The following is a 26,436-nucleotide window of genomic DNA, read 5'->3' on the forward strand; positions in this document are numbered from 1 at the left end:
CCATCTGCTGGAAAGATCATAGCCACCGTTTTCTGGGATTAATGATAGATTATAAGCCACCAAAGAAAACAATCAATGATGCTTACTATGCAGCTCTAATGAAGAAATTGCGAAATGCAATCAAAGAGAAACGGCGCGGGATGTTAACTGCTGGTGTTTTGCTTCTTCACGACAGTGCACCTGTCCACAAGAGTAGAGTTGCGCAAGCCGCCATTCGTGAATGCAAGTTTGAACAATTGAATCATCCCCCATATAGTCCAGACCTGGCACCAAGTGACTATTATCTGTTTCGAAATCTCAAGTCACACCTACGTGGAACGAGATTCGCCAATGATGACGACCTCATTGCTGCTACAGAAGCTTGGTTTGGGGGGCAAGCAGAAGACATCTATTTTCAGGGAATTGAGAGTCTACTGCATAAATGGGAAAAGTGTATTCAAGTGCAGGGAGATTATATTGAAAAATAAAAACATGAAACTCCACTTACATCTTGTTTTTATATTAAGTTCTATGAACTTTTTGACCATCTCTCGTAGCTCGTGAAACAGGCTTGTTGGCTTCCTGTACTTATCAGTACATTGTCCTCTCAACTCTCTAGTGGCAGCACGGTATTTCTTTAGAGTTTTTATGAAATATTGCCTACTTTCCTTTGTTTTAACTGACTCAAAACAAATACAACTTGGTTATCTGTAACCTTCACATTCACAATGTCAAGTAACATCAAAGACTGTAGTCTATGTGCTTTAAACAGCGATAAGAGATCAGTCAGTATCAATGTCAACTCTTTCAAATTCAAGCTGGAGTTATCCAAAACAGCAGTGTAGCAGTTTTTGTAATTCTCTGTTGGAAAACACCCCTCATGAACCTACATGTAACAGGATCTGAGCCTAGCCGCACCCCTCTTCTGATCGAACACTGAAATAGCAGAACGAGCAGTAATGATTGAGCTTTAACTAAGCCTCTCATCATACAGTACTCAAAGGAAGCACAGAACATCGTTTAAATCTATTTAATGGGGATCTGTAACCCCTTGACCACAGAAAGGCTGCTATATGCATCAACACCTATAGATGTAGGGTCAGGTCGCAAGGAGACGTTGATTATTGAGTCTGGACGCATAGAAGTCAATTTCCGGCATACCCCAGGTGTCAACTAATTCCTTAAATACCTCTCTACTCAATATCCATTAAGTTCTAGACTCGCCATCCACTATCACATCGTTTATACCTGCAATGTGGATTGTGCCAACTCAAATATTTCTTTCACTGCACCAATTCCATAACTTCCTACACACTTGGTTGCAAACCATGTCATTAAGGTATTACATAACAGGGACATTGTCAATGTGTAACTGTACATGGTAATATAATTTACCAACACAGAGACCTTAGAGCCAAGTATGCTGTACATGTAAGGTGTACTAATTCATGTATGTATTTGTTTTGCTCATTTTGGCTCCATCCACCAACTACCTTTCTCAATGCATGCTCCCCAGCCTGAAGGGGATGCACCCGAGAAGATAGATACATCTTGGTCACTAACAGTAACAGTTTTCCTAGCAGTGACCACATTTTGTATTTGCCGAATAGTTGTTTTTGTAGTTGGCTGCTTCATACTCACACTGTTTTTGTAAGTTTAGGAAAACCATCAATGCCTTGTATGTATTATGCAGTAATATCGATGACACACGGACCTTACAATAACTATGTAAATGAAATGACACACACCATCACCTTTTGTGGTAACCAGAGTAGCAGACAGCCTCGAAGTCATGATCATACTGTATGTTAGTTAAGGAAAACGATCAATGCCTTGTAAGCAGTATAGATGATGGGGCTTCTGGACCACCCCATCTATACTACTTTGTATGTGTCATGCAGTAATACCGGTGACACACATACCGTACAATAACTACCATCAACTTCAGAAAGTCAAGTAAATACAGAAAATGTACTTCACGAAATTGCTTGGAATATTCCTTGACATGAAGTCGAAGTCGTTCTTTTAGCCCTGTGGTTTTGTGCAAAATAGTCTGCTCTATCCGCTATTTCTATGTAAAGGTAGCGATCTAGACTGAATTGCTTCTTGATGTCATATTTTCAATATTATAATATGTTTGTGTCGAGTATATATCTATTCATAAAAATACCCAACAACATTGCATGTATATCTTCGAAATAAAGACTGTCTGTGAGATTAAGATATATCAAGATGATTGCTATGGCTTAATTTGTAATAAGCCACTACTTGTTTCAAAAGCCACTTCCATACGTACTTTCTAGGAAAAAGAATACAATCACATCATTTACCTATTCAATACCACGTCAAATTTTTGTTGTTATCTCAGAGTTGGATTGTGTCTATTTTGCTTGCCAAAAGTTACATATTTTTGTGAAATAAATGTCACCGTTTCAACAAATACCTTTGTGATTACACACAAATCCCGGAACAGTCTCCACACTGTCGTCATAGCAGCCCAGAGGTTTTGTAAATGGACTCTGCTTTGACCGTATCTTCTTTCTGTGTCCTCTGCTGGAACTATCAGCATCATATATCCACCTACAAATGTAAGGCTTCTTGTAACAGACGGATTTTCTTAATGTACCGTGCAATGTGGTATCTTAAATATCGAAGTAATTTCTCAACAAATCAATATATACGTTGTCTGTGTTTCAACTTTTAGCTTTGATACCAGGACACTGTTTCCGGTGACTACAATCGGCACATGCATTAATACCGTACCGGGTTTTATTTCATTGACTCTATTCAGGAGAAATAGTTGCCATTCATCACACGCTTGAGTCGCAACAGCATCAATTTCATCACATGTGGCATCAGGACACGTAAACAAGGAGTCTTCGTGTGACACAGAGCTGCAATACAAATTTGATACTTGTGTCATCATCATATAAAATATGTTGAATGAATATGCTTATCTAGTCAAAGATTTGAATTGAGAGCAAGTTTGTCCGCAACATGACATATGAACTGATATGAGAAAATACAAGGAGACATATCGCCAAAATAACGCCAGTCAGGTTACACGAAATGTGAACTCGTGCTCACCTATACAGATAATGAGCAGACCAGAAACACAGAAGAATATGGAAGGTGTTGTCAGGGACACACTGATAGAAACTTGTGGGACACATTGACATGTAGACCTTCAAATGATTTACATACATCTTGCCGTTACCTTCAAGAAAGAAGAGTGGATTGTTGCACCAGAACGATGCAACTATTTCTTACAGCTAAAATATAAACTGTATATATAAAACTATGATACAATGTATGTATGCTCAATTATGGACAGTTAGCTTAGAACATATATATAGATGCTTTTGAGGGTAACAGAGCTGCTCACAGAATATGACCGTGCTCCCCACACGAGACACAACAACCACTTACTGCAAACTGTCTGAATCAATGCATTGAAGTCGTTGTTGGCCTTGTCCTCATAGATAATGTGAACGGGCAGCTGTTCTCCGTATCGTTGTTTCAGGGAGTCTTCAAGGGCAGATAAATATAAAACGTCAACGCCAAATATAGACAATAACCTCTCTCGATTATCCACCCAAACAGATTTCATTTGGATTTCGAGGCAAAATAGCGGTGAAAATGACATGAATGGATCACTGAAAATCAGTGATTACATGATGAAATATCCTGTCCTACTTGTAGCAGCCGCCACTCACACACATTGCATAAAAAAGTGAGACATGTGAAAAAATTACACTTGCATACCTGTCCTGCAGTGTGTCTTCAGTTACCAAACGTTTCAAAACTAATTCAGAAGGTTCTGCTTCAGGAAACATGGCAATTAAATTACCTATCATATATCCGAATATCTCCTGTGATGAGAATCCGTTGTAGCATCCATAGTCTCCTATTGTGAAGGTGTCTCCTCTCGGAACTACTAAAGTATCTTTCGAGATCAAACAAAAACACATTACATCATCATCATCATCATCATCATCATCATCTGTTCAAATGTTCAAGATTTAATATCTGAAAAACTATTACATTTCCGTTTTCAGGTAGATGCATTGCTGTTAATGTAATTAGTTGGAACATTGACTACATTAACTCAGTCACAATAATTGTGATTATATGAATTTCAAATAAATGCATCATAAATGATGTTTCTCTTTATCATTAGGATTACTTGGGAACAATTGTAAGTATTGCGCTCGAAGAGGGTTGATATACCTGATGACTTACTTCATGACAAATAAAACAGTTTCATCAGATCATGCTAAATACAAAGTATGTGAACTTGTTACACATTGAGACACTGTGAGATACTGTCCGAAACAGTTCGCGATTACAGTACCAATGACTTGACGCACGGTCGCATCAAAGAAGTGTCCTTGGGATCGAACGATGGGACCAAGAGCCTGTGAGTAGTGGTCATCGTAAACACAGTTCATGGCGTTGAAACGGATGTCGGAAGTGCCTCGATATAAATATTAAAAGTCAGTGAGGGGGTGTCTGGACATGCTAAATCAGCTGGTAAACAATACGATCATACCATTCGAAGTGCGCGGTAACACAAGAACGTTAGGCTTATATATTTGAACTTTGGGTCATATCCTACTATTACTCATGTACTCGGAGATGTACAGTGACTGTCCCTACCGTATACACATTTTTTAGACAAAGGTATTACATGATTTGTTTGTTTGTTGTTAATCAGCAATATTCCAGCTGTATGACGGCGGTCTATATATAATCGAGTCTGGGCCAGACAATCCAGTGATTGACATCACGAGCATCGATCCACGCAATTGGGGTACGATGACATCCATCAAGCAAGACAGCGAGCCTGACCACCCGACCCCGTTAGTCGCCTCTTACGACAAGCATAGTCGCCTCTTACGGTAAGCATGGGTTCCTGAAGACCTTGTCTAACCCGGAAATTTATGACACATCCCACGTTCACAATCTTCTGTGCAAATTAGTGGCTCATCTCTGTCCATGTAAAAGAGCAAGCGTCTAATGCTCACAACGTTGAAACACCAACATGCCAAAAATACGACAAGTTCAATAATTTTGCAACGTATAACCATTTCAAAAGTAGATTTAATGGAAACCTTTAGCCTTTCTACATTATTCTTAAATGCACGTTAATGCAAGTGGATGTTGAAACAGTAAATGACATTAGATACAAATGAATATACCAAGACTTAATACGTGTTGCGTAAGCTGCATATCTTGTTTATGTGCCTGAGACATCCCATACATCAATGAATACATGAATACTGAAGACCTATACAGCAGCTGTCTCTGTGAGATGAGATTATCCGCGCATACAGCGTTCGAATAGAGTATAAAACTGCCTATTACAACAAACAAAAACAAATATAAACTTACCCTTTTCTGTATATTGAAGAGTAGAGGATAAAAAATTGTCTGATTGTGGATTATTCAGGAAACAGGTTTGACATTAAGAAAGCATCAGTTTGGTTTATATCAATAATGTATCTTCATTAACCACTTCCTACTTGTTTTAAGTTTTTTATGATTAATAATTTGTATTGATTACATACAATTTGCTATTACATTAGTTTGGTGATATTTTAACTGTTTGAAAGAGAAGTATGATTTATCCAAATTGCATACGTTACCTCAAGAATGCGTTCAGAAAACTGCGGTGAGGGCAATACTAATTCACATCATAATTTACAGATTCTATGATAATACCAACAGGACCCAGTGATTTGCCACAATAGAACTATATTACGGCATTCAAAGTTTCATCTAAAATATCACCACTCAGCGTTTATCACAATTTCTACCCTTTGTAACCAAATATGTGTTCATTGCCAGGTAGATACTTGCATGTATAAACAAATTATATACGAGTACATAGACGAGGATTCCGTTCTCGAAATGTGATGATATAATAATAATTTGCTACTTCATCAGCGACTTACTGCTTATTATAAAATTTTGACGATGTATGTGTTCTTAATTACAATTTTGTGCTCTAAATTGTTTACAAAGAATAATGCTATTTGTTATCCTAATGCTGTCAAATATTGCACCTTGCCCAGGTGTATCACGTGTAAGTTCTGTAACAGCAACTAGTGGTGCAACATCGATTGTTCTTCTACGTTCATGAATAATTTCTCGTATATTCCTGCAATATTTCAATAAGGACATTTACATAATTTCAATGTATTTTAGAAGCGGCCAGTGTAGTCTACTTACATCTGGTAAACTCACCTCTGATTCTGACTATAAGATGATAGTACGCTGCACAAGAGGTATTGATTTGCGAATAATCACCTGATGCATCACGCGGTACTATTCAGTGGACGATTTTTTTGTATACGACTGTGGTATAATCTGCGAAAAATCTCTTAATCAAAGCATTTCATCCTCCTGCACTATATAATACACTGTTTTTAAAATCATTTAATAAATTTCAATTTCTCACAGACGTATGTCATTTTATTTTTTTTACTATGAATCAGCTAAACTGCAGCTGAAACAGACCTATCTAAGTAACAAACATACCAGTGATGTTAGTCAGACGAGAATTTGCAGAACATGGCACATCTATCCCCGACGACCAGTCATTTCAGCTCGCTCTCGTTAAAACAGGCTACAGTGGGCGGTGTCGCAACAGACATCAGCAGCAGCGGAGAACGATCCACTGAAGAGAGAATATGTATTTCCACAGCAGTTGCCAGAGCTTGGGACGGGGCGAAGGACCACGGCCTCCACGGGGTGGTCCAAATATCCCAATATCAGTTACAATTCATCCAAACCAGCGACGTAGATCCACTTATATTTCAAAATGTTGGTCCGGGCAGGGGTAATGGCGCCATACATCAGCCATTTTCTGCTCGAAACGCACATAACACACACTCGAAAATACTCACAAGGGACTTCCAACAGCATAATAACATTAGAAATCTTTCTCCCGCTAGCACTCAGTCGAGAAGGGCTCCAAAAACGCCACACCATCAACCCCCCCTTTGGCGTAAATCACTTTTACACATTGTCATATTTATTTTATTAACATACCTTTTTTATTAGTTTCAACAAAATCAGTAATGTTACTCTCGTATCACTAGATTTTCTGGTTTATCGATCAATTCAGTGTCTGGTTTGTTTACAGGCTGACGTCGCACGGGAGGAGTACTGCTGTGTTGTTCCTGAGAATTGCGGGTGCTACCGGTAGGGTAGGACATGCTTACCCTTTTCGCGAACACCTGGTGTCATCACTGATTTCTGTAGAAAATCTAGGCTTGTGATTATCTTGCATTGACAATTTATATTTACAAACTTCATTGAAGTGTCTAAAGAATAGTCTCGTTATTTTTTTATGTATTCAATAAATGATTGAACAGTTGTTTAAGCCAACCCATTAATCCACGTCATCACACTCATCACTGACGTTGTTTCTGAGTTTAGGGGTGTATTGAGCAATGATATGAGAAGTTGTTGAATAACAATAATTTCATTAGACGCCTTGTCAAGGAAAAGACGAAGAACTGTTGAAGCAAATGGATGTACTTTCCTTAACGTAATGGAAGTGGTACAACACAGGGAAAAGCTGTCCATCATTACCTCGGACGTTTCTAGCATGTCATGCGTTTACAACATCGAAACGTTCTCATCACAAAGATAGTGTTCTGAAGCACCTGTAAAATATAAACGTATGGTTATACTCCAGAATAAACAAAGCACATTCGGTTAAGCACATGGCTCACTCCACACCTATGGGTAACCTCGGCAAGCGATAACTTAGTAATTGGATTTTGTAGTTTCACTAGTTCATGTGACTATCACATAACACAACAGAATCCGACGGCACACATGACCCTTATATATACTAGCAACATAAAGAAACTGTGCACGGAGAAAATATATTCTGGATTGAAATACAACACAGCAAGAACAAAATGATGCAGACGCTGTAGCAGCTGAATGATCGGACCATAAGAAAATGTCAACGGGACCTGAACAACATTTGTTACGATGACGTCAGAGAAGGGGGTCAAACGACAAAGTCACAAAGTCAATAACGGGTATGACCACCCTGTGCGTGAATCACAGCAGTGCATCGGCGACGCATGGAGTCCACCAAATGGGCATGGAAGGCCTAGGGAATGGCCTGCCATATCCTCCTCAAATCCTGTGCCAAGTCACGGACGTTATCTGGAGGATGTGGAAGACGACGCAGACGACGCAGACGGCGCTCCATTTCATCCCATACATGATCTATTGGGGAGAGATCTGGAGAAATTGCAGGCCATGGCAGTAACATGACATTGTTATGGTGAAGGAAATCCATTGCGAACCTAGCCGTGTGAGGACGAGCGTTGTCCTGTTGAAATGTCAATCCCGGGCCATGACGTTGCAGGAAAGGAATGACCACAGGCCTCAGAATCTGATCTCTGTAGCCAACACCGGTGAGATTGCCCTGAACAACCACCAAAGGGGTTCGGTGCCGTGCTGTTATCCCACCCCAAATCATCACAGAGCCACCTCCTAAACGATTCCCCTCCACAATACAATTGCGTGCATAACGTTCTCCCAAACGCCGGTAGACACGTGTGTGCCCGTCACTGTGGGAAATGTTGAACCGCGATTCATCTGTAAAAACAACATTTCTCCACCATATTCGAGGTTGGCGAACATGATTTCGACACCATCTTAGACGGTTGACTCGATGACGGTGTGTCAGGATGGGACGTATGGCAGGGCGTCGTGGTCGAATCCCGTACTGACGTAAACGATTCCTGACAGTGTTGGGATGGATACGGCGCAGTCCAGGAATTGACTGGGACGTCGTTACTACAGTTTGGAACCTGTGTCGGAGATGTGTCACTCGAATCCATCTGTCCTGTCTTGGCGTCGTTACTCGGGAACGTCCTGAACGTGGGTGGTCGGCAATGTCATTTGTGTTCTGATAACGCCTCACCAATGCCGATATCGTGTTACGATGGTATTGGAAATGTGTTGCCACCTGTTGTTGCCTCATTCCCGCTCGGATCATTCCAATGGCTTCATGACGCTGTGCAGCTGTCAACCTTGGCATGATTTGCTTGTGATATGCTTGTGTCTGCGCCTGAGAAGTTTTGAATTTTTGAATGACCACAGATCATGCTTTCCAAAGTGACAGCGAATTTTGAGTTGCACATGCTGTGTACAGCTGCACAGGATGCACGTGCAGTAACACATTGCACGTCCATAGGCCCCCATCAATGACGTCATATCGCATGGCACGTGCATGAGCGTTTGAATGTCTCCAATAATTGCTGTGTTCAAACCTATATTTCATATATGGACGGTGTGCCCTTATATCTATATTTTCTCCGTGCACAGTTTCTTTATGTGGCTAGTATACATTTTGAGCAACAGCAACCTATACGTTTGATAATTATCAGCTGTACAAAGCTAATCCCCCAGGTCGGCCTTCATGTTGTACGAACTGTATGTAGGGAGAGAGGGGTTGGGATGGAGGGATGCGGTATACGTTGAAATCATACAATACAACTATTCAATTGCTGCCGGTTGTATGACGTAGATCATATGTGCCTATGGGCTCCCCATAAGATGAACCCTGTTTGACTGACAACTGATCAGATGGTATAAGATTCAGCGTTTCTAACCAGGGCAATAAGTATGTGGATGCATATTTTTTGATAAAATAAGTAAAAACATTACTCATCTAAATGATCAACACTAATCTTAAAAAAATTGGTAAATTGGCATGTCACGAACAAAGACGGTATTATCAGTGGTTACTGGAATCTTACACCAGTTGTGGTTTGGGTGCGCATATTGCCATCTTTTATTAGTCGAAAAGATCAAGGAAGAAATTATGGAAACCCGAGGCTGTTCACGTTTAGCTAGCTCTGCACATTATTGGCAAATAATCACAACTGACTTTTAAAGATTGAGCATGCGAGAACGCTTACTTCCACCATGACACAGTATTGTGGGATGTGTGAACGATGGGAGAATAAAAACTATACTGATTAACGTGAAAAATGTTGAAGCTATAAGAATGAAATGACCAACTTTGTTGCATGAGACACAGTTACTGAACGTGAATAACAAACTCGCTCCAACTGCACATTGCACACACAAAACATGCCGTCCACGGTGACAAATCCTGGTTATTTGCATGTGCCAATAAACGTTAGAACCACGGGGTTCATTGATCGGGTACAAAGAAGGAAGATGCCTCTAAAAGTGTTCATGACAAAAAAGGAAACATTGCGCGATACGCATAATTGAAACTGGACTAAAAAACAAAATGCAGTTGCCAGACTCTTGTAAATCTACAAGTGTGATATTCCTACTGGTGGAAAGATATCGACAAACGGGTGGGGTTTATGATTAGGGTAGGTAGATGGAGGCCTAGAAAGACGATCCAGGCAGGATTGATGATATGCACGCACCATTGCGTTGGGGGAACAGATTCATTTCTGCACCAGAACTGAGGGACAACATCAGGACTGCTACCATCAAAAATCTTTCGATGTCAACGACACGAAACAGATTGAACACTTTGAGTCTAAAAACAAGACATCCTTTCAGACTGTAGCACACATGCGCCTCAGAAAACAGTGGTCAAGGCGTTTGGAGGTCGTCAACGGCGGAATTGAAGATACCCCATGTTTTCTGATGAATCGAGGTTCTGTTCACCCTTTACAGTGTTTGGCGACGGCCTGGAGAGAGGTAGTATCCGGCAGCAAGAGCACCGTACATACGTTGGCGACGCCATCATGGTCTAGGCTGGCATCACATGTACGTCCAGTGGTAATACCGTTTGCCCACTGCGGAGGTTATAAACTTTACGTTCCAGGATGACAAGGGGGGTCCTGACAGAGGTCATTTTGGAGTCGAGCAAGGTGTCACAGCCTTGCCCTGGCTGGCCAGATCTCCAGACATGTCTTCTGGGACGAAGATTTCACAACCGACGTCAGCAGCTTTCCAAGACTTTGGGATGGCCTTACAAGACGAATGGCGATGGATACCAAGGGAGACAATCCGGCGTTTGATTGCCAGTTTGCCAGAAGTCGCGCCCGCGTGGATGGTCAATGGGCAAGACTTCACTAGTGAGTGAGTGAGTGAGTGAGTGAGTTGGGTTTAACGCGGCTTTTAACAGTATTCCAGTTATATCGCGGCGTCAAGACTTCACTATGACAATTGAATTCCACACATTTTTATCTTTACATAGCATCTCTTAACATATTTGGGGGTTCCCTTACATACTGTTCCTAATATATCTCATACGAAGCAATTCTGAAGTAACAATCTACTTTCTTGGTGTTCATTTTACTGATTTCACTCTCTGTGTGTGCGAGCGTCTGTGCGTGTGCGTGTGTTTGTGTGTTGTATAACGCTGCACTCAGCAATATGCGCCCAGCAATATTCCAGCTCCACGACGGCGGCTTGTAAACAATCCAGTGATATTATGAACAACGATCCACGGTGGCGGGAGACGATGACACGCAATCGACCGTTAGCGAGCCTTTCCGCCCAATCCATTTGGTCACATGACCATCCTAGGTTGCTTGGGGACCACTGTCATCCCAGGCTGGAGGGCACCAATGGAGTACCTATTACTAGTGACTCTTATGACTCTAAGAGCAACAGTAAAGTATAGAAGACTAACTGATCCTATTGGATGTACGTGTATGATTGAAACTAGGATGGAATCGGTAATAACAACGCCCTCTTGTTTAAAAGTCCAAGACCAAATTCTATTGACTTTCATTGAGTTTTACATGTCGGAATCGCCAAATGGAATATAACCTTTTACATTCAGTTGTACGACCCGTGAAGACCCGGGGTAGAATAGGTCTTCAGCAACCCATGCTTGCCGTAAAAGGCGACTATGCTTGTCGTAAGAGGCAACTAACGGGATCGGGTGGTCAGGCTCTCTGAATTGATCCATGTATGTCATCGTATCCCAATCGATGCTCATTATGTCAAACCCAGGATTGTCTGGTCCAGACTCGATTATTTATAGACCGACGTCATATAGCTGGAATATTGGTGAGTAGGGCGTTAAACAACAAGCAAACGTTCAGGTAAGCGTGTAAACTTATTTTACGAAACTCATGGCATCTGACCTCGCATTCGCTCGGTACCAGTATCCGCAGAAAATCCAGTCAACTAGTTTCGTAAAAATGTTACTTTGTATCTAACAACACTGAGTGGAGTATTCCCTATATCTACGTTGGTTATGGTGAATGGATGGGCTCAGTGACGTGACGGGTCTATGGTCTTTCTCACAGAAATCCAACTTACTCAAAAGTTGGCCTGTCAGATCCAGAGATCAGTCGTACAAGTTATCTTCGTTTTTTGCATCTCATTCATGGTTATCCTTGTTTTCTATTGTTTCTATGTAGATGACACAGTCGCAAATACTTATGCCCCAAACATAAGCGTGTGCGTGGAGTTTCCATGCTACGGATACTACTTGCCAATTTATTTATTCATCTCTCTGTCTGTGAAGGCGACGTGTTTAATATTATTTACGTGGTTATTAGTACCCGGATAATCATATGTTTACTAACTATCAAAAATATAAAAACATGGACTGAAAACTGACCCACCAGAAATTACATCACACCTTCTCATTTAAAAAAATCTTCCATGTTCTGTCAGCAGATAAACTAATATATCTTAACTGAAATTAAGACCAAAAACAACCCCAAAGCCCGACTTGAAAATCACAAAATGTTTGTGAGGTACATGTATGTTTTCTATATCTTGGCATATACCTGCAGTCTGCAAATAACTTTCAAACTATTTAATGTACAATAGCACCTTCCAAGTTTGAATATAATACTGTCGTTAAGTAATCAGTCACATAATCATAATTAAATATCATATTTTAAGTACTAACATAATCACATATTGGGTTCAATTCCAAGCCTAATTCTTGGCGGAACTGTCACTAATGCAAACCATAAATATTTTTAACACGTCCAGCTTCTAAACATGTTTAGCTGTAAATAAAGCAACAAAACCCTTTCCATATTAAAGAGAAATCCCTGTATAAAGCAGAGTCAATTGTACGATTCCAACTATATAATGAGCATATGTTCGTGCTTAACTATCATATAGTAATGATACCAGGTGTTCGCGAAAAGGTAGGTATCCTGCCCCAATAGTGGCACCCGTCACAAACACATGCAAAGGCAAGTCAATCGTTCACCTTAACACAATCTGGAACATATGGTACAAGTCAAAATAGGGAATTGCATCGGACATCATTTTTGTCACTGATACGTCATATTTGGAAATGTACTCCACATGTCTACCATAAAACCTTTTGAAAGCTTTACTGACGCCTTAACCCGTTTAGGCAAGGAACACGACGGTTGAGTTTCGATTCTAACACAGCGCTTGTTTCCAGGCCAGACTGATCGCAATAATTAGTAAGTAAATAGTAACGAACATATTTTATGGACTCTAAACTTTACAAGGGAAACACAAAGGGAAACAAATATAAACATGTCTTGAGAGCATAATATGTTGTCATCACCAAACGTCGCCGTTAAGACATCTCTACTGCAGTAACCATGTCATCTATACTGAGGGACAAAAGAAAGGACACAGAAGTTGTTTTTCATGTAACTGTAAATTGAAAGAAGTGTTGTGAGATTTGATTCTGTGTACTTTACCATCACTCATCCTAGCAACAGTTTGGGAAAAGTAATCTATGGCTTGGTAATTAAGTGCAAAAATAGATTAGTTCAATGACGACTGCGGTAAGGAAGGAATTTCTACCACATGACTCCTTGCATGTTTGAAATAACATAAATTTATGCTGAATAAAGTAAATTTAATGATTTTCAAAGATAAGATCAGTAATTGTGTAGTATGCGAAAAGATTTCTTTTAATTTCAATAGTTTTTAATCAAATTACGTTTCAAAAATAAATTCATGTAGAAGCATTTTTGAGTACCGACGAAGCGCCTAAATATTAAGTTGAAGATATCATATGTATCTTAATATTTTGAAAATTGAAAATCAAACATGATACAATTTATTGAGAGGTATAGTTTCTATTGCCCCTCACTATATAAGCCTGACGTTTGAATTATTTATAGATCACTAGGTCAAAACAGGAGCGAGGACGAGCTACATGCTGTTGTCTGAGAGGACTAAATTGACCCAATTTCGGCGAATCAGTACATCATAATTATGTCGTTAGAAACGGACATACACCCGTTGATAGAGTTGTCTGGTTACTAAAACACTCCATGTGCTGTCTTCACCTAAAAGATATCTTTGTTTGAGAAGAAATGAACCCTCAAGAGGGCCACCTCATAACAACGTGAGATGTGCTACTTAGTGAACTATAGGTTCTGAAGCTCAGCTTCAACGAAATATATGAGTTCAAAACATAAATAATGATATTGAATTAATGATTACACAAATCTTATTTTCAAGCTTAAAAATAGTATATAGCTTGATCAAACTTATATGTTTAGTTTCAACATACTTTATTTAGTATTTGGCGAATTTCTCCTTGTTCCGAGTGCTTGGGACGAGGAACATCAAACATTCGGCATGGCGGATGGGCCTATTGAACGCCACCTGACTGTATATCTTATAGCTCTGCCCTGAACCGGTAATGGCAGTATGTTCAAAAAAGACGATTCACCATTTTGGTGAAACCCACGAGGCCTTGTATCGTGCTACATCGAGCTACATCGAACTACATCGAGCTACATCGAACTACATCGAACTACATCGAGCTACATCGAACTACATCGAGCTACATCGAACTACATCGAACTACATCGAGCTTTATCGAACTACATCGAGCTACATCGAGCTACATCGAACTACATCATACTACATCGAACTACATCGAACTACATCGAACTACATCGAGCTACATCGAACTACATCGAGCTACATCGAACTACATCGAACTACATCGAGCTACATCGAGCTACATCTAACAACATTGAACTACATCAAGCTACATCGAGCTACATCGAACTACATCGAGCTACATCGAACTACATCGAGCTAAATCGAACTACATCGAGCTACATCGAACTACATCGAGCTACATCGAACTACATCGAACTACATCGAGCTACATCGAGCTACATCGAACTACATCGAGCTACATCTCCAGGCAGACGTGACGTTGGTGGCCCCGGACAGAGTGTGTGTTATATTGATATCATCACATTTCATATTATTGTCCAAGAAATGACAGTTTCGCGAGACAGTCCTACGCAAAAGTGCCTGATACATGTTGTTATATTTATATCATAGTTCTCGAAATGTTTTATAGAATAAAGTGATCGATGTTTCGATTGAGTTCTGTTCTTTGTCACTGTTACATACTGATGTTTGTTTGTTTGTTTGTCGTCGCATTCATCAATACTCCAGCTAAGTGATGGCGACCTTTAAATAATCGAGCCTTAACCAGACAATCCAGTGATTGATATTGTCAGCAACGATCCACGCCATCTGGGTCAGATGACACACAAACAACCAAGTCATTGAGACTGACCACCCGTTCCATTAATCCATTAAGTCGCATTGTACGAGATGTTGCTGGATGGGCCCATGTTACATGCATCGTCTCGGGGATTCCAAGTGAGTGAGTGACTGTGTGAGTGAGTGAGTGAGTGAGTTCAGCAGCAACGCAGTCTACCATCCCGAACATGACTTTCATCATTTTGGTGAAACCCACGTGCATGGGTATCTTGCTTGACATCATAAAGTTGAATTGTCATTGTCAATAAAATTGAAAAAAAGGTTGGATGAAGTCTCTACAGTGTTGTACTTAATGATGAAAGTCTAAACACCACGATCGTCAACATCCCCATCGTATACACCTCTTCCCCTTACAATCAATCATCGAGACATGATGGCTCCCGGAATGTATGACAGCATACACCACTTCGGTGCGGGATATAAACAAATACAGCACGTGTGACTCCCGCCAGTCACTATCTGCCCGTGTAGTGCTGTATCCAAGATGTGTGTCGAGGTGTGTGGGTCAGAGTCATGATGCAAACAGCTGGACTGGGTGTTTTACGTAAAACTGTGTATGCAGGTCATAAGTTCTTCTCAAGGACGAGCTGTCATTGTTGACAACGTAAGCCTGGAATTGAAGTCAGGGTACATGTAATTACTGACGGAAACCCATGTAGTCCACTAAAAATGTCACGCACCTTTGTTTGTTGTTTAGCGCCGCACTCAGCAGTATTCGAAACGGTATGATGCAGGCCTGGACCAGACAATCCAGTGATTGATATCCACCCAAGCCTATGCTGTGCGATGACACGCACTTAACCAAGTCATCGAGTCCATCCGATCCATTTAGTTACCTCCATCGATCATCCCAGACTGCTGTGGACCTAGGTTGGTTGGTTTGTGGTTTAACGCCGTACTCAGCAATATTCCAACTATATGGCGGCGGTCTGTAAATAATCGAATCTGGACCAGACAATCAAGTGATTGATATAATGAGCATTGATCCACGCAATTGGGATCGATGGCATGCTTCAACCAAGTCAGCGAGCCTGACCACCCGATCACATTAGTCACATCTTACAAGCATAGTCGCCTTATTTTCACTAGGAATCCCCTGGGAGCGTTGCATAAATAACTGTAGATAGGACCCGTGAAGATGCGGGGTAGGATAGGTCTTCAGTAATCCATGACTTGCTTAATGCATGTCACTGTATCCCAATCGCGTGGATCGATGTTCATTATGTCAATCATTGGATTGTCTGGCCTAGACTCGATTATTTACAGACAACCATCATATAGCTGGAATAGTGCTGAGTGCGGCGTTAAACAACAAACAAACAAATAAAAACAGATAAAGATAGAAGCTAAATTAGCTAAACTGAACGTTTGCAGCTGATGTCAAAGTAAAACATACGGTGTTGATGTACGTGTAGATTAACAATTACGTCTGTCTGTGGTATCCTTTATATGAACTATAAATTCAAAACCATTGACGCAACGATCGTTGTCTCTCTGAATACTCGTATATTAACGTCACATCACTTTCTATAAAATCTCCAGTCAATATCAAGTCATAGTCATAATAAGTCCCAATACTACAATAAATATATGTCGAAAAGGACAGTTTTGGTAAGGAAAGTTTTTTAACATTTTTATTGGAATACATTGAAACGAAACAGATATACATTTTAATCTGTACGTTGTTACCAATGTCCTTGAAGTATAGAGGTTCTGATCTTCCATGTTGACATGCTCTCTGTGTGCTCTGGGCATGTACAGCACTAGCAATAACTACAGGGACATGCGAGGTGAAGGTTATGTTGACACAATGATATGTTGGTCATTATAACTGACATGCATTTCTATAAAAAACAACCCCTTAGCGTCCTTGTTAGAGCGAATAAGGTTGGGGAGCAGAACTGGCCCGGTGTCATGGTCGAATGCCTGTCATTGTACATAATTATAGAGTTAGTGGGTGAGTATGGTTTTACGACGTTTTGAGCAATATTCCGGCAATATCACGGCCTGGAACAACAGAAATGGATTATCACATTATACCCATGTGGCAAATTGAACCCGGGCCTTTGGCATCACGAACAAACGCATTAAGAACTAGGCTGCCCCACATAAATGTAGTTTGTGTGCTCATTCACCTAATCAGGATTCCATTATTTAGAGAATCTTGAACGCGGCGTTAAACAGCATTCCCCCACTACAACCACCATTATTTAGAGGCCAGCCTAATATAGCTGGAATATGGAAGACAGCGGTGTCTTAAACAAGAACCAATCGATCGATATTAATGGATTGTTTTTGTGTTACGCAATGTGTAATTATATTATCAGTCCCTTTATCATTTCTAGAAGCACCTGATTACATGTGATTTGTTGATAGTTTTGTCATCGGCATAGTGTTCCTATATGGTACCTCACTTGCCAAGGAACCCTGGTAACTTGACATATATGTTATTATATACTCCATTGTGAAAGACTGAGTTTTCTGAAGTTGAGAAAAGTAATATTTTCATCGCAGTGAACATAACACTTGATATTTCACTGCAGTGAACATAACACTTGATCTTTCACTGCAGTGAACATAACACTTGATCTTTCACTGCAGTGAACATAACACTTGATCTTTCATTGCAGTGAACATAACACTTGATATTTCACTGCAGTGAACATAACACTTGATATTTCACTGCAGTGAACATAACACTTGATATTTCACTGCAGTGAACATAACACTTGATATTTCACTGCAATGAACATAACACTTAAAATTTCACTGCAGTGAACATAACACTTGATATTTCACTGCAGTGAACATAACATTTTTACGGAACTACTGGCATACCTGAGTTACCCAAGTGTCAAGCCCGTTGTTCTTTTTACGTTAGTTCAACATTGACAAGCTAAAATAATGACAGGTGGTCATTTATGGAGTAAATAGCCGTTTGTTATTCTCTCGAAAATGTTTTGTTTTAAACTGTGAACTCAATCGAAACTGTTCGTTTCGCAAAGCGCCATTTTTGTTACTTGAACAGCGTGTATTATGTCGCTTCCAACTGCGGTCTCCAGGTTTTCAAGAATATGTTTTGTTAAAGTTGATTTTGTATATAATCAGATCGAAATGTATGATGCAGAATTTTCGTGACCCTAAATATTTCTGAATACTTTTGTTTCTATTTAAGATTTTAAGATTTTGCAAACCCGAAACTACTTTTTAAGTCGCAAATACATGGGGTGGTGAACCGATTCTGTGTGTTAGGTAGGGAGAATTTACGTTTACAAGGTTTTATATTTGTAATGAAATAATTTAAGCAGCCAAGTTAACGACTTTTGGTCATACGTCCAACCTCAGCTGCTGGGAACCAATTCTGACCCGGAATCACCAAGGCAACTGATAACGCAACTGATAATTCTCAGTATGTCTGTGGTCGCCAATTATATTTTCACGGAAACACGTCACGAGTTTCATGGTTGAACTGGATACTACTTGTGTGGGAGAGATATTGGAAATATATCGATATAAAGGAAAACCTAAATGTGACTGAAAATGAGACAAAGTCAAAGCTACGACTGCTGAAAAAGGACGACATTGTAAGCTTGCCTGTTTGCTTGTTTTATGCCGCACTCAGCAGTATCCCGTTAAACGTTTTTTTACGACAAGCATAGTCGCTTGTTTCGAGCAAGCATGGGTTGCTGAAGACGTATTGTCTACCCGAATATTCACGGGCTGAAATTACAAGCAGAAAATTAGAGGAATAGTACATGAAAACGAACATGTCCAGAACTGAACTGGGGGCGTTTCACAACGGCTGTTTAATAATTGGGAATAGATGTTTTGGGGTTTGTTTGTATAACGCCGCTCTCATCATCATACCAGCTATATGGTTGCGGTCTGTAAATAAAAGAGTCTGGACCAGACAATTCAGCCAGGGTATGACGCTAGTGATGATACGATGACATTCATCAACCAAGCCACCGAGCCTCACCCTTCCGATCCCGTAAGTCGCCCTTTGCTACCAGCATGGGTTGCTAAAGATCTATTCTTACCCGGATATATAGATGTAAACATGTATATAGCAACGGACAGACGAACAGACAATGGCTCTGCCTGAACATGGGACTTATGGGTGTGATTATTGACACGACCCAGGGGACAATCGGTTTAGGCTATCAATGTCATAATGTTAAGTAATTACATTGGCAGTCTAGCCGCTATTACGTCTAACGTAATTCAACACTATAAAGAAGTAGTTCAGGAGTCATATTGCATTTAATATATATATAGCACTGATAACCTCATGAACATAATGCCCTTGAATGCATCCTTTATCCCTGTGGTCCTTGAGACTGTGCAATGTTAAAACAGTCAACAACACCTGGTTGGTCAGAATTTGTGGGGACACGTCTTCATATCTCGTACCTTCCTTGCAGCCAGCACACTGCAAATAATAAATTTGTGTGTCTACCTTGAAGGGCCAAATTTGGTCAGCACTCCTTGATTTTATTCTCATTCTCCAGTTGGGTCGAGTGTAGGAATGCTACAAACCTCTCAGCTGATAGTGACAACCCCATGTGACTTTCAGTTGTCATTGTCAGCTGTTATAAATACCCGGCCTGGCAGTGGTTTGTCTCATAACTATGGGGGGTGTACATGACGTTGTCGTTCTGTTGGCCAATTCTTGGATAAGGCTCTTCATCAGCGGGCTTAAGTTCACCTCGGGGATCTTTTATGTCGCTCTCCTGCAAGAATTCAAGCTTACTTCTGGAATAACTTCGTGGATTACAACTTTGCAATATTTCGTTAATGCAATAACATGTATGTAAATGATGATTGATGCAATTCCCTATTTATACTTGTACCATATGGTCATGTGTGTTTTCAGGTGAACAATTGACTTGTTTTTGCATGTGTTTGTGACGGTGCCACCGGGGTGACAGGTTACGCTCACGTTTGTCATCACTATTTGATCGTGATTCATAAACACATGCTTATGATCTGGCAGAATCGATTCTTCTTTTATGGATGGGGTATTTATCGCTTTTCTTTCATCACTGATTGACCAAACTTGCCCGTCCCATCATCTCAAACCATGTAATAAAGAAATAGGGCTTAAGTTGAATATTGTTCTTCTCTCCGAAGTCGGAAGCTACATCTTAATGTGGTTTGTATGTCATCTTTTCTCAATGAATAAATGAAACGTTCTCTTACTAATTGAAATATACGTAACAATTATATGGACAACATTCACTTTGCTTTCGTAAATCCTTTTCAAATGTACACATCAAACATTGAAAAGATCATTTATGTTTTTCCATTTGCCGGAGTTGCGAATAAACTTGTTTAAATATGAAATGAGGCGAACGTATTAATACGTTAATTGATGTAGAATTATCATCATAAGGATATGTTAAACCTAAGTACTTAACACAATGATATATGGTTGATGCTGAGCCGTTACAGTCATGTACTCAATCATTTCTTTTAACAGATGCTATGGAGGTGGCATTTTTGTCATTTTGAAATGAAAACACTTTATAACCCTTATCTACCTTCTTTTGCAAGATGATCATATATCATCCCCAAATGATAGTAGTGATAACAGATGTTTTGCTGTAGATTTTAGATAATTTCGTGTCAGATATCAGATGGATTTCTTTGTGGCGTATGCATATTTTCAGCTTCAGTTTAACCATGTGAGTACATTTAGTCCTTAATACTTGTAGGACTGGAACAAGTTGATAAAGCCTATGTTATTCGTTTTGCAATTGCAAAGATAGAAGCTCTACCAACCTGGCCGCTCAGTAAACACGGACTTTGTTGCATGCTAGGTGCTGTTGGGGGGATACTTGTCAAGCGCTATGGCAGCAGGATCACCACCATGGCTGGAGGAACGATCATGTTCCTGGGGATGCTGACAAGTGGGTTTGCGACGAAAATCGAACATGTATTTATAACATTTGGAGTCGTTGCAGGTACGTTCACAGGGATCTGAATGTTTTATAATATATTTCATTTCATTTCTCACCGTAAGATATTATTAAAGTGGTTATACGTTTATTTTATTTAATATAAAGTGTAAACGAAGTTCAACTACTTCAAATACTTAGATCACTTTCCATTATTGATCAGGCTATTTATGTGTGCAGTGTCAGATCTGTGTGTCCCAGCCCTTGTGTTATCCCGTTCATGCCGAGCTCAAGGCGGGGTAACAACGATTACCACCTAGAGTGCCCAACATTGATAAAACAACATCAAGCAGACCGTAGAGGATTAGGGGGGTTAGTTTTAGTCAGTTGAACATGAGAACTATTGTGAGAAAGGAAAATTAACTGTGAATAGCGAATCTACAAAAGTCGTCTTAGAAGTGGCAGAAAATGAAAAGTGAATTTATATAGGCAATACTTTAGAAACTATTACTTTCTACAAGTATTTAGGTATACATTTCACAACAGATTTCCATTAGCTTCCTTCAACTACACGCGGTTATATATCTTACATTTCCGTGTTTAAGATATTTAATGTGAAAGTGAATCCGATGTTACATGGGTCAGACATTTTGGGACTAAATCCTTATGATGCGATAGAGAACATAAATCTCTATGCCTACAAGAAATATGTGGTTTCAAATGTAAATACGTCTAGTATTATGGCTTTTTGCGAATGTGGTAGATGTCAAATTTACTATATTCTTGAATTAAAGTTAATGTACTGGCTAAAATAACTATACATGCCATTTCATGGACTACCTAAGAAATGCTACAATATGATAATCCTTTATGACCAAAATGGTAAAAAACTAATTGTGTAACAGATTTAATACAAAATGTACTGAATTGATTGATATATGAAAAGTTGGCAAATAACAAATCTATGCTGATTTTCAATTATTTATTTCTAACCACTAGAGTTTATATCAAACACTTGTTTTAACTGTAGCTGATATCATAGCAGTAGTCCTGTCTAATCACTGATTTTTCTGGTCCAGACCGCCGTCATATAGCTGGAGTATTGCTAAGTGCGTTAACAAACAAAGAGACAATGTAGGCAAAGATACGAAAGAAGATGTTTACCTTGTTATATGGCATCGCGTATTTCGTTAGACTAACTAGCTTTGTAATGACATGTGTCTTCGCGAGTGCAGGGAGATTTAGGAACAATAGTTAATACCTACCAATCAACATAGTTAATATACATTCATGGTCCAAGTTGGACAGACCCGTGAAGGTCCGGGGTAGAATAGGTCTTCAAGTAATCCATGCTTGCAGTAAAAGGGGAATATGCTTGTCGTAGGAGGCGACTAATGGGATCGGATGGTCAGGCTCGCTGACTTGGTTGAAGCATGTCATCGATCCCAATTGCGTGGATCTATGCTCATGATATCAATCACTGTATTGTCTGGTCCAGACTCGATTATTTACAGACCGCTGTCATATAGCTGGAATATTGCTGAGTGCGGCGTAAGACAAGAATACACCCAAACAAACCAAAACTAAGTTTGACAATGGACATGGACATAACGATGCCGTCTCTTCCTTCAGGTATAGGATCAGGTCTAACCTACATTGGGTCTTTTGAAGCCCTGAAGGTCAGCTTTACTAAACACAGGAACCTGGCGTTTGGCTTTGGTGGTTTCATCAGTAGTATGGGTGTTGTCATTTATCCGCCGCTGTTGCAGTATCTCATTGACACTCTGTACTGGAGAGGGATGTTTCAAGTGATGGCAGCTCTCTACCTCAACATCGTGGTGACAGCCTACTTGTTTCCAGGTCGCTACCAAAAGTCCCCGGATGATGACGTGGATATAGTCAGCGATATTCTGACCGATATCATCGTCACAGAGAGAATAGTGGAATTTGAGCCAGGTGATGAAGTCAGAGTGTATGAAGTTGACGTGGGAATGCAAGACGATTTTAGTGACGACATGGAGAGCACCAGTGATGAGGCTCCAGACACAAATAAGCAAGATGTGCAATCAATTAAACTGTGTGATGACAATGATCTAAATACCCCTCCAGAAAATGGCTTGGGAAAGGACTCCGTCGCTGTTGATAAGCAAGAAGATAGTAAGGCCAATGAACAAGAAGACATCGCTGCTGCTGCAGCCGGGGAGAAGGAAAGTGAACATACCTATGAAAGTATCAGTGACGATAACGCACCTGAAAAGAGAACAGATGAAGACAACACTCCTGAAAAACGTACAGATGAGGACAGCGCTCCCGAAAAGAGTACAGATGAGCACAACACTCCTATAGATAGTACATATGAAAACTTTGAAGATGCTAAGAAAGACCTTGAGGACGATGTCACCGACCATGAGATCTCCAAGATAATCAATACTAAGATTGAGGCTAACGGTCACGATGTTGGCGTGTACAACCTAGCATTTGAAGAAATTGGTGAATCAGTCACACAGGATCAATTTGTTGACAACGACACAAACCACCAAAATAAGGTTATTGTCGCATCAAATAAGACATTTAAGAAAATCGCAAAAGATAAGAAACGAAGAAAGAGCAGTGTTATGGAAATAGAGGTGATAAAGCACCCATCCTCTCGAAAGAAGAAGTGGTACAAACGGTTGCATGGATCTCTGGAGAATAGCAAAGGATACTACTTATTCTTACTCAGCGGTATTATATCACTGTTTGGAGGAAGCATTCTAACAGGCCACCTCTCAGCGCACATCCTTGACTACTACCACACTGATTCCCTCACGGCTTCTCTCTCCTACACAGCCTTTGGTTTGTCGGCAGCCGTGGGCAAGCTTCTTCACGGGTTCCTGGCGACAAACAACAGGGTCAATCCGGCTTTCCTCTACATTGGTTTTGGGGTTTTGAGCGGTTTGATGACTTTCGTGTTTTTCTTTGATATTTCCCTGGTAGTGCTGTATGGCTACGTCGTGTTGTTCAGTATCTGCTACGCAAGTAGAGGAGGGGCTGTGTTGCCTGCCATGATGATCCGTCTGGCTGGAGAAGACAACTTTGCCTTGGCTCTCGGCGTCTACAGCCTCGTGACTGCAGTGGGCTATCTGATTGGTGCACCTATAGCGGGTGAGTAGGGCAACATTCATATACCACGATAACAAAATAACCCAGCGGCTATACATTAAATATTCTTTTATTCTATAAGTATTTCCATTATATAATGCATTGTTTTTTTCCAAACACCTTGTGTGAACACTGTTAGTGATCCATTCAAATAACTTTCACAGTTATTTTGCCATTTACACCTCATGAATCTATTTCGTACGAAAATCGAGACTGGTTACCCGCTAGCCTTGATTTTTCCTACTTTGTGAGTTAAATTGTATAGTTACGTCGGCAGTACTTTAGCGATGTTGTTACTGTTCAATCTATATATTCCACGATAGATGCAGGCCAAGTAGGTCTTTATGTGTGCGCAGTTGTATGTGTGCACGATAGAAGTAGGCGAAGTAGGTGTTAACGTGTGTGTGCGTGCGTGAGTGCGTGCGTGAATGCGTGTACGGACTTATGCCATTTTTTTAGTGCTGGCCCTCTGAGATACCATACCGCAGCTGAATATGATAGTATACTAACATCGAGCCAACCAGTCCTAATGCCGAGCGCCAGACAGGGTACCATCGTGGTTTCTGTGTAAGCGGTCAGCGTATGCACACCCTACCACTCTGAGCTCCGCTGTTATACCACACTGAAAGAGACGAAAATAACTTACATGGAAAAAAAAGCGGTATAGTTTGAAGCGTCGGTAAAATCTCTCCTATACCCGTCAATCGAGCAGGAGTTTCTAACATGGGGCAAATCATAATACAGCAAAAAAGCTTTTGCCTTTGACAGAGAGATGTCAGGTGTAACTCACCATTATATCGGTACGGGTCAATGCTGTCAGCTGCAATTAGTTGATCATTTGAGTGAGAGAGAGAATTGGATTTTTCACTTGTGGCAACAAACCCGCTTAAAAAGGTTAAGGGATACTAGAAACGAGTTTCACACATTGTGCCATTGTGGGGAATCGAACCCGACCCTGCAACATGACGCGATGATGCTTTAACCAGTAATTTAACACTTTGTTAAAATTAAATAGTTAAAAAAATGAGCAATAATGTAAGTCAGTTTGGAGGTATGTTGACTTCAGCCATCCATCTGACCCTGTTCGTCATCTGATTCAATCAGAGACATGTTATTGTGATTTGATCATTCTGAATTACATTCGAAGTATTGTCTACAGTCAAAGTAAAATTATTTAATATCAGTTACTAAGTGATTAAGATCCGAGTGAGAACTTGTCTTCAGCAAACCCATGCTTGTCATAAGAGATGCCTATGCTTGTTGTAAGATGCGACTCACGGGATCGGGTAGTCAGGCTCGCTGACTTGCTTAATGCGTTTCATCGTATCCCAATTGCGTAAATCGATGCTCATGATGTCAATCTCTGGATTGTCTGGTCAAGACGCGAATATTTTGCAGACCGCCGTCATGTAGCTGGAATATTGCTGACTGCTGCGTTAAACAACAAACAAACAAACTAATGTATACCTGTCTTTTTCAGGATGGGTATACGACGACACCCATTCCTACAAGTGGCCTTTCGTCATGTCAGCTATATCTCTGACTTCCTCCTCGTTGATCCTTCTTATTCCGTGTGGCTGGAAAGCAAGGTCGTGAACCCTGACCTTGTGCGTCATCATATTCCCCAAGTGGTCTGCACTGCACGTGCCTTACACAGTGTTCACATGTGGCACGACAAGGGTTCTACTGAAGACTGCTTGAACATGGACTCCATACACCTGATCCAGGCAAGTCACACGTGACTAAATAGGGTTGTGAAGAACAGTTGCTGGAAGAAATATGTGCTGATAAGATCATTTCGTTATAATTGATGTGCTCCATGTGTTGGTGTTGAGAGATTCCATATGACTAAGACATTGTGACAATCTTTTTGTTCAGATGTCATCAA

At 40.3% G+C, this 26,436-nt stretch overlaps 2 protein-coding genes across 2 annotated transcripts; one reads left to right on the forward strand and one right to left on the reverse strand.

Moving 5' to 3' along the window:
• Positions 1–1,555: 1,555 nt before the first annotated feature.
• On the reverse strand, positions 1,556–4,430 carry LOC139448881 (uncharacterized). Its single transcript, XM_071230402.1, has 7 exons — positions 4,334–4,430; positions 3,830–3,925; positions 3,409–3,507; positions 3,067–3,196; positions 2,743–2,873; positions 2,423–2,559; positions 1,556–1,621 (listed from the first exon to the last, which is right to left on the reverse strand). Exons 1-7 carry the CDS (start codon positions 4,428–4,430, stop codon positions 1,556–1,558), a joined length of 756 nt encoding a protein of 251 aa, XP_071086503.1.
• Positions 4,431–20,138: 15,708 nt separating this feature from the next.
• On the forward strand, positions 20,139–26,144 carry LOC139448627 (monocarboxylate transporter 9-like). Its single transcript, XM_071230195.1, has 4 exons — positions 20,139–20,316; positions 21,330–21,473; positions 23,040–24,551; positions 26,029–26,144. The coding sequence occupies exons 1-4, from the start codon at positions 20,139–20,141 to the stop codon at positions 26,142–26,144; spliced, it is 1,950 nt and encodes a 649-aa protein (XP_071086296.1).
• The last annotated feature ends 292 nt before the right edge of the window (positions 26,145–26,436 follow it).

The sequence above is a fragment of the Haliotis cracherodii genome, unplaced genomic scaffold (assembly GCF_022045235.1).
Source record: "Haliotis cracherodii isolate W230 unplaced genomic scaffold, xgHalCrac1.p SCAF_7, whole genome shotgun sequence".
Classification (NCBI taxonomy): Eukaryota; Metazoa; Mollusca; class Gastropoda; order Lepetellida; family Haliotidae; genus Haliotis; species Haliotis cracherodii.

Excerpts from the sequence above, each read along its gene's own strand:
- LOC139448881 (XM_071230402.1), bottom strand. The coding sequence starts at position 4,430 with ATGAACTGTGTTTACGATGACCACTACTCACAGGCTCTTGGTCCCATC. Across the intron at positions 3,926-4,333 it reads GACCGTGCGTCAAGTCATTG|ATACTTTAGTAGTTCCGAGA; the intron begins GTACTGTAATCG and ends TGATCTCGAAAG. Across the intron at positions 1,622-2,422 it reads ATTTGTGTGTAATCACAAAG|TGTGAGTATGAAGCAGCCAA; the intron begins GTATTTGTTGAA and ends TTACAAAAACAG.
- LOC139448627 (XM_071230195.1), top strand. The coding sequence starts at position 20,139 with ATGGGGGGTGTACATGACGTTGTCGTTCTGTTGGCCAATTCTTGGATA. Across the intron at positions 20,317-21,329 it reads TTTCGTTAATGCAATAACAT|GTGCTGTTGGGGGGATACTT; the intron begins GTATGTAAATGA and ends GTTGCATGCTAG. Across the intron at positions 24,552-26,028 it reads GATTGGTGCACCTATAGCGG|GATGGGTATACGACGACACC; the intron begins GTGAGTAGGGCA and ends TGTCTTTTTCAG.